Raw genomic sequence first — 15,755 nt, 5'->3', positions numbered from 1 at the left:
TTCAGTGTTTTGCCCCTTATGCACTCCCCGTTCCCTGCCGCTGCCTCCCTGCGGCCGCGCCCCCATTTGCCGCTCCTTCCCGCCTCCCGCCTCCCAGCTGCTCCTCCCTCCCCCTCCCTTCTTAATGGCTGGCGCTGCGCGTCGCGAGTGAGCGACCTCTGACCTGTTTCAGGTCCTGAGCTCGCCCCCCACGACCGCAGCACCAACCTGCTGCCTCCTGCCTCTGTCCCCTGACCACGCTGCTGTTTGCGTGTTCGAGGCCCTCCTCCACCCGCAGGCATCCTCATGCGCCTCATCCCTGGGGTCTAGTGGGCTCTGACTAGCTTCACTTGACCCGTGTGCCGCTTTCCGCCGTCCCGTAAGTGTTTTTCGTTTTTTTCGCTTTTTTCAGCGCCTCGCCGCCGGCGCTTCTGCCCCCTTTGTGCCCCCCTGATTGCTGTCTCCCCGATCGTATATTGTGCCATTTTGTTTTTCTGATTGTGTGCTTTTCTTATTGTAACTGCTTGTATTTTGCTCGTTTTCAGTGTTTTGCCCCTTGTGCGCTCCCCGTTCCCTGCCGCTGCCTCCCTGCGGCCCGCCCCCCTCGCGCCCCCATTTGCCGCTCCCTCCCGCCTCCCGCCTCCCAGCTGCTCCTCCCTCCCCCCTCCCTTCTTAATGGCTGGCGCTGCGCGTCGCGAGTGAGCGACCTCTGACCTGTTTCAGGTCCTGAGCTCGCCCCCCACGACCGCAGCACCAACCTGCTGCCTCCTGCCTCTGTCCCCTGACCACGCTGCTGTTTGCGTGTTCGAGGCCCTCCTCCACCCGCAGGCATCCTCCTGCGCCTCATCCCTGGGGTCTAGTGGGCTCTGACTAGCTTCACTTGACCCATGGGCCGCTTTCCGCCGTCCCGTAAGTGTTTTTCGTTTTTTTCGCTTTTTTCAGCGCCTCGCCGCCGGAGCTTCTACCCCCTTTGTGCCCCCCTGATTGCTGTCTCCCCGATCGTATATTGTGCCATTTTGTTTTTCTGATTGTGTGCTTTTCTTATTGTAACTGCTTGTATTTTGCTCGTTTTCAGTGTTTTGCCCCTTGTGCGCTCCCCGTTCCCTGCCGCTGCCTCCCTGCGGCCCCGCCCCCCTCGTGCCCCCATTTGCCGCTCCCTCCCGCCTCCCAGCTGCTCCTCCCTCCCCCCTCCCTTCTTAATGGCTGGCGCTGCGCGTCACGAGTGAGCGACCTCTGACCTGTTTCAGGTCCTGAGCTCGCCCCCCACGACCGCAGCACCAACCTGCTGCCTCCTGCCTCTGTCCCCTGACCACGCTGCTGTTTGCGTGTTCGAGGCCCTCCTCCACCCGCAGGCATCCTCCTGCGCCTCATCCCTGGGGTCTAGTGGGCTCTGACTAGCTTCACTTGACCCGTGTGCCGCTTTCCGCCGTCCCGTAAGTGTTTTTCATTTTTTTCGCTTTTTTCAGCGCCTCGCCGCCGGCGCTTCTGCCCCCTTTGTGCCCCCCTGATTGCTGTCTCCCAGATCGTATATTGTGCCATTTTGTTTTTCTGATTGTGTGCTTTTCTTATTGTAACTGCTTGTATTTTGCTCGTTTTCAGTGTTTTGCCCCTTGTGCACTCCCCGTTCCCTGCCGCTGCCTCCCTGCGGCCGCACCCCCATTTGCCGCTCCTTCCCGCCTCCCGCCTCCCAGCTGCTCCATCTTCCCCTCCCTTCTTAATGGCTGGCGCTGCGCGTCGCGAGTGAGCGACCTCTGACCTGTTTCAGGTCCTGAGCTCGCCCCCCACGACCGCAGCACCAACCTGCTGCCTCCTGCCTCTGTCCCCTGACCACGCTGCTGTTTGCGTGTTCGAGGCCCTCCTCCACCCGCAGGCATCCTCATGCGCCTCATCCCTGGGGTCTAGTGGGCTCTGACTAGCTTCACTTGACCCGTGTGCCGCTTTCCGCCGTCCCGTAAGTGTTTTTCGTTTTTTTCGCTTTTTTCAGCGCCTCGCCGCCGGCGCTTCTGCCCCCTTTGTGCCCCCCTGATTGCTGTCTCCCCGATCGTATATTGTGCCATTTTGTTTTTCTGATTGTGTGCTTTTCTTATTGTAACTGCTTGTATTTTGCTCGTTTTCAGTGTTTTGCCCCTTGTGCGCTCCCCGTTCCCTGCCGCTGCCTCCCTGCGGCCCCGCCCCCCTCGCGCCCCCCATTTGCCGCTCCCTCCCGCCTCCCAGCTGCTCCTCCCTCCCCCCTCCCTTCTTAATGGCTGGCGCTGCGCGTCGTGAGTGAGCGACCTCTGACCTGTTTCAGGTCCTGAGCTCGCCCCCCACGACCGCAGCACCAACCTGCTGCCTCCTGCCTCTGTCCCCTGACCACGCTGCTGTTTGCGTGTTCGAGGCCCTCCTCCACCCGCAGGCATCCTCCTGCGCCTCATCCCTGGGGTCTAGTGGGCTCTGACTAGCTTCACTTGACCCGTGTGCCGCTTTCCGCCGTCCCGTAAGTGTTTTTCGTTTTTTTCGCTTTTTTCAGCGCCTCGCCGCCGGCGCTTCTGCCCCCTTTGTGCCCCCTGATTGCTGTCTCCCCGATCGTATATTGTGCCATTTTGTTTTTCTGATTGTGTGCTTTTCTTATTGTAACTGCTTGTATTTTGCTCGTTTTCAGTGTTTTGCCCCTTGTGCGCTCCCCGTTCCCTGCCGCTGCCTCCCTGCGGCCCCGCCCCCCTCGCGCACCCATTTGCCGCTCCCTCCCGCCTCCCGCCTGCTCCTCCCTCCCCCCTCCCTTCTTAATGGCTGGCGCTGCGCGTCGCGAGTGAGCGACCTCTGACCTGTTTCAGGTCCTGAGCTCGCCCCCCACGACCGCAGCACCAACCTGCTGCCTCCTGCCTCTGTCCCCTGACCATGCTGCTGTTTGCGTGTTCGAGGCCCTCCTCCAACCGCAGGCATCCTCCTGCGCCTCATCCCTGGGGTCTAGTGGGCTCTGACTAGCTTCACTTGACCCGTGTGCCGCTTTCCGCCGTCCCGTAAGTGTTTTTCGTTTTTTTCGCTTTTTTCAGCGCCTCGCCGCCGGCGCTTCTGCCCCCTTTGTGCCCCCCTGATTGCTGTCTCCCCGATCGTATATTGTGCCATTTTGTTTTTCTGATTGTGTGCTTTTCTTATTGTAACTGCTTGTATTTTGCTCGTTTTCAGTGTTTTGCCCCTTGTGCGCTCCCCGTTCCCTGCCGCTGCCTCCCTGCGGCCCCGCCCCCCTCGCGCCCCCATTTGCCGCTCCCTCCCACCTCTCGCCTCCCAGCTGCTCCTCCCTCCCCCCTCCCTTCTTAATGGCTGGCGCTGCGCGTCGTGAGTGAGCGACCTCTGACCTGTTTCAGGTCCTGAGCTCGCCCCCCACGACCGCAGCACCAACCTGCTGCCTCCTGCCTCTGTCCCCCGACCACGCTGCTGTTTGCGTGTTCGAGGCCCTCCTCCACCCGCAGGCATCCTCCTGCGCCTCATCCCTGGGGTCTAGTGGGCTCTGACTAGCTTCACTTGACCCGTGGGCCGCTTTCCGCCGTCCCGTAAGTGTTTTTAGTTTTTTTCGCTTTTTTCAGCGCCTCGCCGCCGGCGCTTCTGCCCCCTTTGTGCCCCCGATTGCTGTCTCCCCGATCGTATATTGTGCCATTTTGTTTTTCTGATTGTGTGCTTTTCTTATTGTAACTGCTTGTATTTTGCTCGTTTTCAGTGTTTTGCCCCTTGTGCGCTCCCCGTTCCCTGCCGCTGCCTCCCTGCGGCCCCGCCCCCCTCGCGCCCCCATTCGCAGCTCCCTCCCGCCTCCCAGCTGCTCCTCCCTCCCCCCTCCCTTCTTAATGGCTGGCGCTGCGCGTCGCGAGTGAGCGACCTCTGACCTGTTTCAGGTCCTGAGCTCACCCCCCACGACCGCAGCACCAACCTGCTGCCTCCTGCCTCTGTCCCCTGACCATGCTGCTGTTTGCGTGTTCGAGGCCCTCCTCCACCCGCAGGCATCCTCCTGCGCCTCATCCCTGGGGTCTAGTGGGCTCTGACTAGCTTCACTTGACCCGTGGGCCGCTTTCCACCGTCCCGTAAGTGTTTTTAGTTTTTTTCGCTTTTTTCAGCGCCTCGCCGCCGGCGCTTCTGCCCCCTTTGTGCCCCCCTGATTGCTGTCTCCCCGATCGTATATTGTGCCATTTTGTTTTTCTGATTGTGTGCTTTTCTTATTGTAACTGCTTGTATTTTGCTCGTTTTCAGTGTTTTGCCCCTTGTGCGCTCCCCGTTCCCTGCCGCTGCCTCCCTGCGGCCCCGCCCCCCTCGCGCCCCCATTCGCAGCTCCCTCCCGCCTCCCAGCTGCTCCTCCCTCCCCCCTCCCTTCTTAATGGCTGGCGCTGCGCGTCGCGAGTGAGCGACCTCTGACCTGTTTCAGGTCCTGAGCTCACCCCCCACGACCGCAGCACCAACCTGCTGCCTCCTGCCTCTGTCCCCTGACCATGCTGCTGTTTGCGTGTTCGAGGCCCTCCTCCACCCGCAGGCATCCTCCTGCGCCTCATCCCTGGGGTCTAGTGGGCTCTGACTAGCTTCACTTGACCCGTGTGCCGCTTTCCGCCGTCCCGTAAGTGTTTTTCATTTTTTTCGCTTTTTTCAGCGCCTCGCCGCCGGCGCTTCTGCCCCCTTTGTGCCCCCCTGATTGCTGTCTCCCCGATCGTATATTGTGCCATTTTGTTTTTCTGATTGTGTGCTTTTCTTATTGTAACTGCTTGTATTTTGCTTGTTTTCAGTGTTTTGCCCCTTGTGCGCTCCCCGTTCCCTGCCGCTGCCTCCCTGCGGCCGCGCCCCCATTTGCCGCTTCTTCCCGCCTCCCGCCTCCCAGCTGCTCCTCCCTCCCCCTCCCTTCTTAATGGCTGGCGCTGCGCGTCGCGAGTGAGCGACCTCTGACCTGTTTCAGGTCCTGAGCTCGCCCCCCACGACCGCAGCACCAACCTGCTGCCTCCTGCCTCTGTCCCCTGACCACGCTGCTGTTTGCGTGTTCGAGGCCCTCCTCCACCCGCAGGCATCCTCATGCGCCTCATCCCTGGGGTCTAGTGGGCTCTGACTAGCTTCACTTGACCCGTGTGCCGCTTTCCGCCGTCCCGTAAGTGTTTTTCGTTTTTTTCGCTTTTTTCAGCGCCTCGCCGCCGGCGCTTCTGCCCCCTTTGTGCCCCCCTGATTGCTGTCTCCCCGATCGTATATTGTGCCATTTTGTTTTTCTGATTGTGTGCTTTTCTTATTGTAACTGCTTGTATTTTGCTCGTTTTCAGTGTTTTGCCCCTTGTGCGCTCCCCGTTCCCTGCCGCTGCCTCCCTGCGGCCCGCCCCCCTCGCGCCCCCATTTGCCGCTCCCTCCCGCCTCCCAGCTGCTCCTCCCTCCCCCCTCCCTTCTTAATGGCTGGCGCTGCGCGTCCAGAGGTGCGCCAGAGGCAAGCCCGTCTGCGCCCGTCCGCGCCTGGACCGCGCCCAGCGCCACACCCCCTGGCCCTCGCGCCCCCCGCATCCGCTACTCGATCAACGAACTCCGCGCCTTCAACCCCGGCCCCTCCACTGAATGCTACCGGGCATCCCCGAAGCACACTAAAGGACCTTTTTCCTGCCGTACCTGCAACTTCTCCTGCATCAGAACGACCAATCCAACTACGAAAACATCCAACCCCAACCACCTGAACTGCATCCTCATCAACACCCGCTCCGCACGAAAACACGCCATCGAGCTCTGGGATTTGCTCGACACCACTGCTCCTGACGTGGCTTTCCTGACCGAAACCTGGTGGAACGACTCCTCGTCTCCGGACATCGCCATCGCCATACCGGACGGCTACAAAATCACCAGAAGAGATCGAACCAACGGAATCGGCGGCGGAATAGCCATCGCTCACAAAGCTACCCTCAAAATCCACACCCACTCGGACGACACCCTCAGGACAGCCGAACACCTCCACTTCCAGATCCACACGGACCCCAACACGACCCTCAGAGGAACCCTCATTTACCGCCCTCCAGGACCAAGAGCCCCCTTCAACGACACCATCGCCGACCTTGCAAGCACCCACACCCTCGCTTCCCCGGATTACATCCTCCTGGGAGATCTGAACTACCATCTGGAAAATGCCAACGACGTCAACACCGCGTCACTGACCTCCAACCTCCTCAACCTCGGTCTCCGCCAGCTAGTCAACACACCTACCCACATCGCCGGTCACACCCTTGACCCCCTCTTCACCTCTAGCAACCACATTTCCTTCAGCCACACCTCCGAACTCCACTGGACTGACCATCACTGTGTCCATTTCACCTATAAGAAAACCACAGAGCAACACCGCATCCAGCTACCTCCCCACCGCCGCTGGGGCAAAGTCACCCAAGAACAACTGACCAGCACCCTCATCAACAACCTTCCACCCGACGCAATCGACCCGAGCACAGCCGCCATCAACCTCCATCAATGGATCCTCGACTGCGCCAACACCCTTGCCCCTCTCAAGAAACCCACCACCACCCAAGGAAAGAAAAAACCAGCCTGGTTCACAGACGATCTCACCACCTCCAAAAGCAACTGCCAGAAACTCAAAAAGAAATGGATCCAAGAACGCACACCCGACAACCTCGCCGCCCTCAAAAACGCCAACCGCGAACACCACCAACGGATCCGCACCGCCAAGCGCGCCCACTTCACCGAACGCATCAACAACAACGCCCACGACTGCAAAGAACTCTTCGGCATCGTGAAGGAACTCTCCAATCCGAAAGCCAACTCCAAAGACATCCCGCCCTCCCAGAAACTCTGCGACGACCTCTCCACCTTCTTCCACCAGAAAATTACCACCATCCACGACAGCTTCATCACCGGTCCACCGCCAGACCCCACCCCCGACGTCTCCTCCCGCGACTGCCGCCTCACCGCCTGGACCCACGTGGACGAGGCAGAAACCATAGCAACCATGAACACCATCCACTCAGGCTCCCCCACGGACCCCTGCCCCCATCATGTTTTCAACTCAGCCAACGCCACCATCGCCCCCGAACTCCGCAAGATCATCAACCTCTCCTTCACTTCTGCCACCTTCCCGGACAGCTGGAAACACGCAGAAATCCAACCCCTCCTCAAAAAACCCAAGGCTGACCCCAACGACCTCAAAAACTTCCGTCCGATCTCTCTCCTCCCTTTTCCAGCGAAAGTCATCGAGAAGATCGTCAACACTCAGCTCACCCACTTCCTCGAAGACAATTCCATCCTGGACCCCTCACAATCCGGATTCAGACGAAACCACAGCACTGAGACCGCCCTCCTCGCCGCCACAGATGACATCAGACATCAAATGGACAACGGCGAAACCTCAGCCCTCATCCTCCTCGACCTATCAGCCGCTTTTGACACCGTCTGCCACCGCACCCTACTGACCCGCCTCTAGGAAGCCGGCATCCAAGATAAAGCCCTCCACTGGATCTCATCCTTCCTCTCCGACAGAACGCAGAGAGTCCGTCTCTCCCCTTTCCGCTCCAAAGCCACCAACCTCATCTGCGGCGTCCCCCAAGGATCCTCCCTCAGCCCCACGTTGTTCAACGTCTACATGGCCCCCCTCGCTCAACTGGCCCGCCAACATCATCTCAGCATCATCTCCTACGCCGACGATACCCAGCTCGTCCTCTCCCTGACCAAAGACCCGCTCACCGCCAAAACAAACCTCCACGAGGGACTAAAATCCATCGCCGATTGGATGAACAACAGTCGCCTGAAACTCAACTCCGACAAGACGGAAGTCCTCATCCTCGGACGCACTCCCTCGGCCTGGAACGACTCATGGTGGCCCTCCGTCCTCGGACCCCCACCCACCCCTGCCAGCCACGCAAGAAACCTCGGCTTCATCCTGGACTCCGCCCTCACCATGTCCAAACAGGTCAGCGCCGTCTCCTCCTCCTGTTTCAACACCCTCCGAATGCTCCGCAGAATCTTCAAGTGGATTCCAACAGAAACCAGAAAGACGGTGACCCAGGCCCTCGTCAGCAGCAGACTTGACTACGGCAACGCACTCTACACAGGCATCCCAACCAAAGACATCAAACGCCTCCAACGTATCCAAAATGCCTCCGCCCGACTGATCCTCAACATACCCCGCCGAAGTCACATCTCCCCTCACCTAAAGGAACTCCACTGGCTCCCGGGAGACAAGAGGATCACCTTCAAACTCCTGACCCACGCTCACAAGGCACTTCACAACACCGGACCCTCCTACCTCAACACCAGACTCAACTTCTACACTCCAACACGTCAACTCCGATCCGCCAACCTCGCCCTCGCCATCGTACCCCGAATCCAGCGCAAGACATCCGGCGGCAGATCCTTCTCCTTCCTCGCCGCCAAGACCTGGAACTCTCTCCCCACATCCCTTCGCCAGACCCAGGACCTCCTCGCATTCAGAAGGCTCCTCAAGACCTGGCTCTTCGACCGCTAAACCAGCAGCGCTCCCCCCCCCCCCCCCTCAGCGCCTCGAAACCCTGACGGGTACATAGCGTGCTTTATAAATACTATGATTGATTGATTGATTGATTGATTGATTGGGATTACTGCTGCTGAATGGACAAGTGGAAATGGAGAAGGGGGGATGTGTATGCGTTCTTAATTTGGATCATCTGTCCCCCACATCTTGTTTTATGGTCACTTTTATTACATTCCCAAGGAGCAATTTCTCAAATCAATGGTTGCAGAAAAAGGTATACATACGTCTTGTGGCACCGACTACAGAGTTTGTTAACCAACTTCGGGTACCACAATGTAAAGCGGTAAACTTTGCAAGAGATGCCTTATCTTTAATTAGGCAGACATGAAACGAAATAGATCGGTCAGTTCTAAACCAGAAGGGAAGGTCTGGAAACTTATTACTTTTTGCCACTGCTAAGGTGCACAGGTTCTAGATGATTAAAACCTTTTTGTGGAGCATTCGATGCCGTTTGGAATGCTGATTCCACTGTACAGTATTTGAATTTTCAGTATTCCTGTATTTTAATAGTACAAGCAACTACTGCAACAGCCATTTAGCCAATCCCACAAACCTACGAAAAACTCAAGACATCAAATAAATAGTGCAAACCAATTACGAGATTACCTTGCAAATCGAGCACCAGCAACTCTCCCCTCGTGTATTCGTACGTCCAGTGGCTGAATGCTAACATGGTTTCCTCAAGAATATTTGTTGGAATAATCTCATCACCATTGTTATTGTTGTACTTCCTAAACTCTCCGGTCATGCACTCCTCAACAGCAAACCACTGTCCTGCCGAGTGGCAATACAAAAGAAAAGCTTCCAAGAACCTAACAAAACACAATAAACAAATAAGTCACTTATTTTTCCATGTTCCCTAAGCAGGTCTCATTTTCATCCCCATTATGTTACACATATCCAGGTGTTAAGACTTTTGAAAAGGGGTGGGGTAAGGACATTAAAATAGAGGAAGACAAAGAAGATCAACCTCAGAATCGCAAACATATTTTAAATGTGTTGCTTTTAATAATGTTTTTTTTTTATCTCCTTATTTTGATTTTCTGAAAAACAGTGCGAACTTAAAACTTTGACATGCTTTCAATAATGTTTTAAATGTTTCGAAAATTATTGCACTGCTAACATGACAATTTCATTTTTCCTGCATATGATAAAGTACTCCAAACGGTATTATTGCAGCTGAGTATTTGTCGTATATCTTTCGTAAAGTGTCACACAAAGTCTATATGTGATTCAGAATGCTTTGCACAGGTTGTAGAAGCCATTACCTGGAGACTCGATAAATGGGAATACAGCTGACGCAGCAACGATGGTTGTTGCAGCTCTTTAGCAGCTCAGGTAGTGCCAGGCGACAGCATTATAAGAAGAATCGAATGACCGCCAAAACCCTTTGTTTTGCAAAAAACACCTAACACAAGGCATCAATATGTTAAAATCTTCATTAGCAGCGCAACAGATTGACAAGAACAAGAGTTTGCGGCCGGGTTGTGCGCACTGAGAGGAGTAGGTGCAGTTGTTGACACTGATGCTCGTCCGGTGCCGCCGAAAGGTGAATGGAGTAGGCGAAATCGGCAGGCAGCTGGTCCGCCTTCAGGACTGTGCCGCCATTGTGTTCTTAGACGGGCTGCGATTCGTATGGCAGTTTTCCAGCAGATGGCGGCAGGCGCAATTCCTTCATGCAGAGGTGAGTGCGGCCACGGCTCACTACCGCAGGACTGCTGCAGCTAAAGACATGAGGCTACGAAGACGTGTCTGCAGCTTATGGAGAGGTAAAAAAAAAGCTAGGGCGAACTTTTAAAGATTGACTTGGCTCAGGATTGGCGGGGGTCATGGGTCACTTTTTGGAACCTGGCTGAGGCTTCGGCGGTGGGTCAACGTTCATACCACGTCTTGCAGCGCGGTCGTTCTTAGGCCTGAAACTTTGTTAAAAACCCCTTCAGTCGTCCTGTTCCCGTAATATAAGTAGCACATGACTTATTGTTTTTTGGGAAATATTGGCCGCAGTTTATTTACAATTGATTTACAACCTGTGTGCCCTGCTTTTATGAGGGCCATAAATCATTCGTCATTTCCTGTGAATGTTTAACATGGGGGTAATTCATTGTCATAAATCATCTTTCACCCCCTTAGGTTATTCTTACATTGTTAAGGTTTGTCATTACACACTTTGCATCTTAACAGCCCCATATATTTTTTAATATCTACAGGTCATCTGTCCATCAATATTTTGCCACCAATAGCTCTCGCTTTAGTCCTTTGTGTGCCCTGCCCCTTGGCGTTATTCCTTTTCTATATCTAGGAGGGTACTCGTTTCTTTTTTAGGCTTAACTCGCTAACTTGTTTAGTCCTTGTATCCTGCTCTCCGGCGGACCCAGGCTGCGAGTGCCGTGTTTCGAGTACCTCCCCTGACTGACTTACCCTGCTGTGAGGCATCCCAAGGTAAGTAGCCCTGCCAGCCCGTTGTGTTGGGTGTGGCCTTCGTTGTTCTTTCGCTGACCTTCTCCGCTCACCCTTTGCCCCCATCTTGCGACGATCTGGGTTATTGTTTTTAGGTGTGGGTGGGTGGGTGGGTGTTTCAGGTCCTTGCGCTGCACGGCCGCCCCCAAAAAGATGAGGGGTTCTGGTCCTGGCAGCCCAATTTAAAGTCCTTAGGCTGGCCACAGGCGAAAACAGGGGATTTCACATCCGGCGGCAGCCGCCCTTGCCGCGAGGCATCCCAAGGTAAGTAGCCCTGCCACCCCGCTGTGTTGGGTATGGCCTTTGTTGTTCTTTCGCTGACCTTCTCCGCCACGCCGCCTTTGGGTTACCCCCCAACAGGCGGCTCCCCTGTCATGCTCCCTGTATTTGCAGCCTGCTAGTTGCAGAGCTGGCCACAAGTTTTTGCAGAAAACCTCCGCTCCCCAAGGAGACAAGTGGGACCCGTCTTCTGCAAAGTACTCTGGTTTCTGCAGGCTGATTAACCCATGTCTGATGCTTTCCCATCGGTTTTGTATGCAATTTTTTTTCACTGCTACGTTTAACTTTTTCCTTGATTTGTCCAGGGCCCCTGTGGAAATTGCCCCCCTCCACTTCTGCCTGGGGATGATTTCTGACCAGATCAGGATTGATTTGAGTAGGCACCTTGCCACCATTGTGAGGTTCCCCCTTGTGCTTTCTAGCAAGCCCTTTCTCCCTAGTTGAGCTAGGTCGTTGTCCCCTAGATGTATTATTACCACGTCAGGCCCTTCGCGCTGCGAGCTATGATCTCTTCTAGCCTGTCTAGCAGGTGCTCCCATTTCATGCCTGGGAAACCGAACCACACTACCCTTATCTGTTTCGGCACTGCTCCATCGTGTAAGCCCTTGAAAGCCACCAATCCTGTGCCCTCTGCACGAAGGAGTGACCAATGACCTATGCTGTTTTGTGCTGTGTACCTGTGTGAGGAAGGGGACATTGGAGAGGGATTCTATTCTTGTTTGTTTGCTTGCTGTTTCCTTATGTAGCCTTTGTAGGCGTTGGAGCTCCACCTGCCAATTGCTTTTATGCCTGCTGCTGACACGCCATGTTGTGCCGCGGCTGTTGCTGCCCCTATCCGGAATGAGTGTGTGCCAAACTCACTAGCTTAAGTCCTGCCCTGGTTAGTGCCCTTTTGAGCACTGCTTTGAATTGGAATGTGCTCAAACATTCTCCATTCTCGTGTTTCAAGAGTGCCCCATGCCCTTCGGGCCTTAGCTCTAGGAAGACCCGCACACTGCACACTGGGCAAATTTCATGGTCTTCGAGGCATCTCAGCTCCACTTTCGCCCCTTTTCCAAATTGGCCAGTTTTTTATTTTCTTAGGAATATTTGTATGTGTCTCGGGCTTGTCTGCACGTCTTGCCATTGTATGTATGTGGTGGGGCTCTCTGTTTTGGAGGGGGCGACTAGCTCGCTCATCCTAAATGCCCCAAAAAATGCCAATGAGAAAGCCGCTTTTAAAAGGGTGTACTCGAAAGTGCTCCGACACAGGCTTTTGAGCACTCCCACAAGTTGCTTGAGTGTGCTGAAATCTATTGGGCGCTGCTGGTCCCTCGTGTGCCCTTCTAGCCTGTGCCACACCTTCATTGCTGCCCTTATGTAGTGTGAATTGGTGGGATCTCTGCCTGTTGATATCTTGCTAATGTGCGCCACGGCGGTCAGGTGCGTCTGTGCCCATGCTTTAGATTTTTTCTTTGAGAAAGCCCAATGAATGATTTTTTTCCACTGCTGTTTGTGCTTTGTCGTGGCACGCAAAATCTCTCAGGCCCGTGACCTCTTGTGCACGTGTTGCATACCTTTTTGCTGTCTTAGGTGCTAGGGCGTGAGCTACTAGTATTGATAAGTCCCCTCCACTAGCCCCCACAGGCTGGTGGGGAAAGGTGTCATCTCCCGATCCGATCCGCTCCGGGGGCTAGGCTCCTGAATCTCCCCATCTGGAATCGAGAGAGTGCATCTGCTTTATTCTTAACAATGCCTTGCACGTGCCTCGCTCTAATATCAAGGTTTCCAGCCACTTGCATTTCAACCATTTACCTCAGTATTTTTAACACTAGCGTGCATTGCGATGCCTCTTTGTTAACCACATGTATGACTGCTTGGTTGTCTGACCATAGTGTGAGTTTCATGTCTTTCATCTGATTTTTTCAAATCTTTAGGGCCACCACAATGGGGAATAATTCTAATAGCGTGATGTTCCTCGTGATACCTAAAGTTGCCCATGACTGTGGCCATTTTTTGGCACACCATTTGTCTTTTAGTATGGCCCCAAAGCCTGTGCTGCCTGCTGCGCCTGTGTAAAGTTCTATCTGCCTTGCAGACACCCAGCCTTCTCTCCATATTAGCGTGTCGTTAAAGCTTGCCAGAATCTCAAGCCAGGAGGCCAAATCTTGTTGGACACCTTCGTTCAATCTGACTTGGTGGTGTTTTTTCTCCAGCACCCTGGTTAGGTGTGTGATTCGCCTGGCGAAATCCCTTCCTATTGGGATGACCCTTGCTGCAAAATTAAGTTTACCAATCAGCTCCTGTAGCTCGTCCAGTGTCGCCTTCTGTTTGCCCAGGAGCCCCCTAATGTCCTTTGCTAGGTCTTCTACTTTGTCTTGGGGGATGCAGGATGTGCCTGCTATTGAGTGTAGCTCGATGCCAAGGAAAACTAGCTTGGTGGTGGGGCCTGTGGTTTTGTCTTCGGCCAGCGGGACCCCTAGCGTGGCTGTTAGCTTCTGCAAAACCTCTAGTAGCTGCTGACATTCCTGCCCTCTGGGCTGCCCCACGAATAGAAAATCATCTAGGTAGTGTAGTTTTCCCCCACTTGGGTGTTGCTTGTGTAGCGCCCATTCAATGAAAGTGCTGAATTTTTCAACGTTTGCGCAGGAAATGGAACATCCCATGGGCAGCGCTTTGTCAAAATATGTCTTTCTCTCGACCTTGAAACCGAGGAGGTGGTAACTATTTGGATGGATGGGTAGTAGTCTGAAGGCTGTTTCTATGTCCGCCTTTGTCATGAGGGCGTCCCGCACCTTGGGGTGCACTATGTCAACCGCATCCTCCACTGATGCATACCCCACCGCGCAGTCGTCTCGGTCGATGCCATCATTTACTGAATGGCCTTCGGGGTATGACAGGTGGTAGATTAGTCTAAATTTACCTTGTTCTTTTTTTAGGTACCACCTCAAGAGGAGAGATGATTAAGCCAGGCGGCGGGGGCCCTATCAGCGGCCATTCTACCCTTCCTAGCTCTCTCTTCTTGTGGATCTTAGCTTTTACTATTGTGGGGTGGTCTCCTGCGGAGCGCAGGTTTTTGGGCTCTGTGTTGTGGCTTCTGCATTTGGAGGGGATTCTGAAGCCTTGCTCAAAACCCTCGCATAGCAATGTTGCGTCTTTTTTGTTGTTGTACTCGTTGGCTAGCTGTTTTAAAATGCCTGTGTTTATCGGGGATCTAGCCAATTCCATTGTCCTCCCCAACCAGGCTGACATTTTGCCCTGCCTATTTCTTCTTTTCTTTCTTTTTCTTGTGGCTGCTGGCTCCCCCTCTTCTGTATTCTGTAGAGGGGTGCCCCACCCGCATGTGGAGCATATGTGTCTGAATTTGCATGCCGCCCCCCATGTGCAGTCATCCTTGTCATATTTATAGCACATTGATGTGGTCCCCTTCCCAGCCTGTGGCCCTTTCCACTGTGAGTAGTGTGTTTTTTTGTAAAAGGGCTTCATTTTCTCTTGCCTACTCTTGTGGAAGCTCCCTCAAAAGGGCTGCTCGCCGTGGTTGGCCCAGCTCCTAGCCTCCCTTGCTATCATCATTTTGTGCATGTAGCCAGCTACGTCCTCCTAGTCCCATTCCATATCGGGATGAGCTTGCATTTTTAGCCTAAAGCCTTTGTCATAGTCTAGCCAGGCATCCCCCGTGAATTGCCTTTGAGCCTCGTGAATCTTTGACACGTAGAGCCGTAAGTCTTTGGCGCATTGTTGGAATTTCTCAACTATGATGCAAGCCATAATTCTGAACGCATCTAGCCAGTTGTCGAAATTCTTTTCCTTCCTTACTCTGTTTCTTTCCCTTCTTTATTCCTCTTTCTTGTTTACCGTAGTTACGTCTAAGCCCTCAACCTGAATTTCCAGGAGTGAAAATATGTCTATGAACTCCCTGCGCCAAATTCGCTCTTTTACCGCTAATAGAATCATACTGGCCAGGCCCGGCGCTCTTGCTACCATGTACAGTCTCCCCAGGCTCCCCCTTTTGCATGCCTCTGGTGCTAAGCCTTCTGTTGCTGGGCTGTTCTGCCTGCGCCTGACCCCTTCGTTGTCCCTTCCCCAGGCTTCGGTTGGGGATGCCCTGCTGCCTGAGGGTGATGCCTCTTCCTCCCCCATGTTGGGTGGCAGTCATGTTTCGCATGGCGTGGCTGCTTTAGCTGTAGGGCCCGCTTTTCCCTTGTGTCGTTGGAGGTTGTGTCCCCCTTAGGCTCTGTTCCCCCAAACCCCTCTGTGTCGCGCACCCCCCCTGGCTTCGCAAATAGCAATGGCTCCATTGATTTTAAACATTCTTGCACAATTGCGCTGATTTGCTCACCCGTATTCGCCTTTGCTCGTTTGCTTCGTCCTGCTTCGGGAAGTTTGCCTGCATCCTTCTTGTCCCCTTTCTTGGCCCCTCTGCTTGCGCTCCTCTGCCGTTTCTTTGTCTCGGTCTGTAGTTCTTCTTCGTCCCTGGTTGACGCGCTTGATCTGTCGCTGTTGAGCCCCTCTTGTGCAGGTGCCTCGCTTGCCTGTTCTCCCCTGATCTGTTTCAGGATCCAGTCTTTGC

General features: G+C 54.5%; 1 protein-coding gene across 1 annotated transcript in view; it reads right to left on the bottom strand.

Moving 5' to 3' along the window:
- The window catches only part of TRPM7 (transient receptor potential cation channel subfamily M member 7), a 1,269,618-nt gene that overhangs the window by 63,127 nt on the left and 1,190,736 nt on the right, over nt 1–15,755 (bottom strand). The window contains exon 36 of the mRNA XM_069222535.1: nt 9,077–9,282. Coding sequence (XP_069078636.1) covers nt 9,077–9,282 — 206 coding nt within the window. The remainder of the gene's footprint in view (nt 1–9,076; nt 9,283–15,755) is intronic.

Source organism: Pleurodeles waltl, chromosome 3_1 (genome assembly GCF_031143425.1).
Source record: "Pleurodeles waltl isolate 20211129_DDA chromosome 3_1, aPleWal1.hap1.20221129, whole genome shotgun sequence".
NCBI classification, from domain to species: Eukaryota; Metazoa; Chordata; class Amphibia; order Caudata; family Salamandridae; genus Pleurodeles; species Pleurodeles waltl.
The sequence above is the reverse complement of the archived record's forward strand: the minus strand, read 5'-3'. Positions and strand labels throughout refer to the sequence as shown.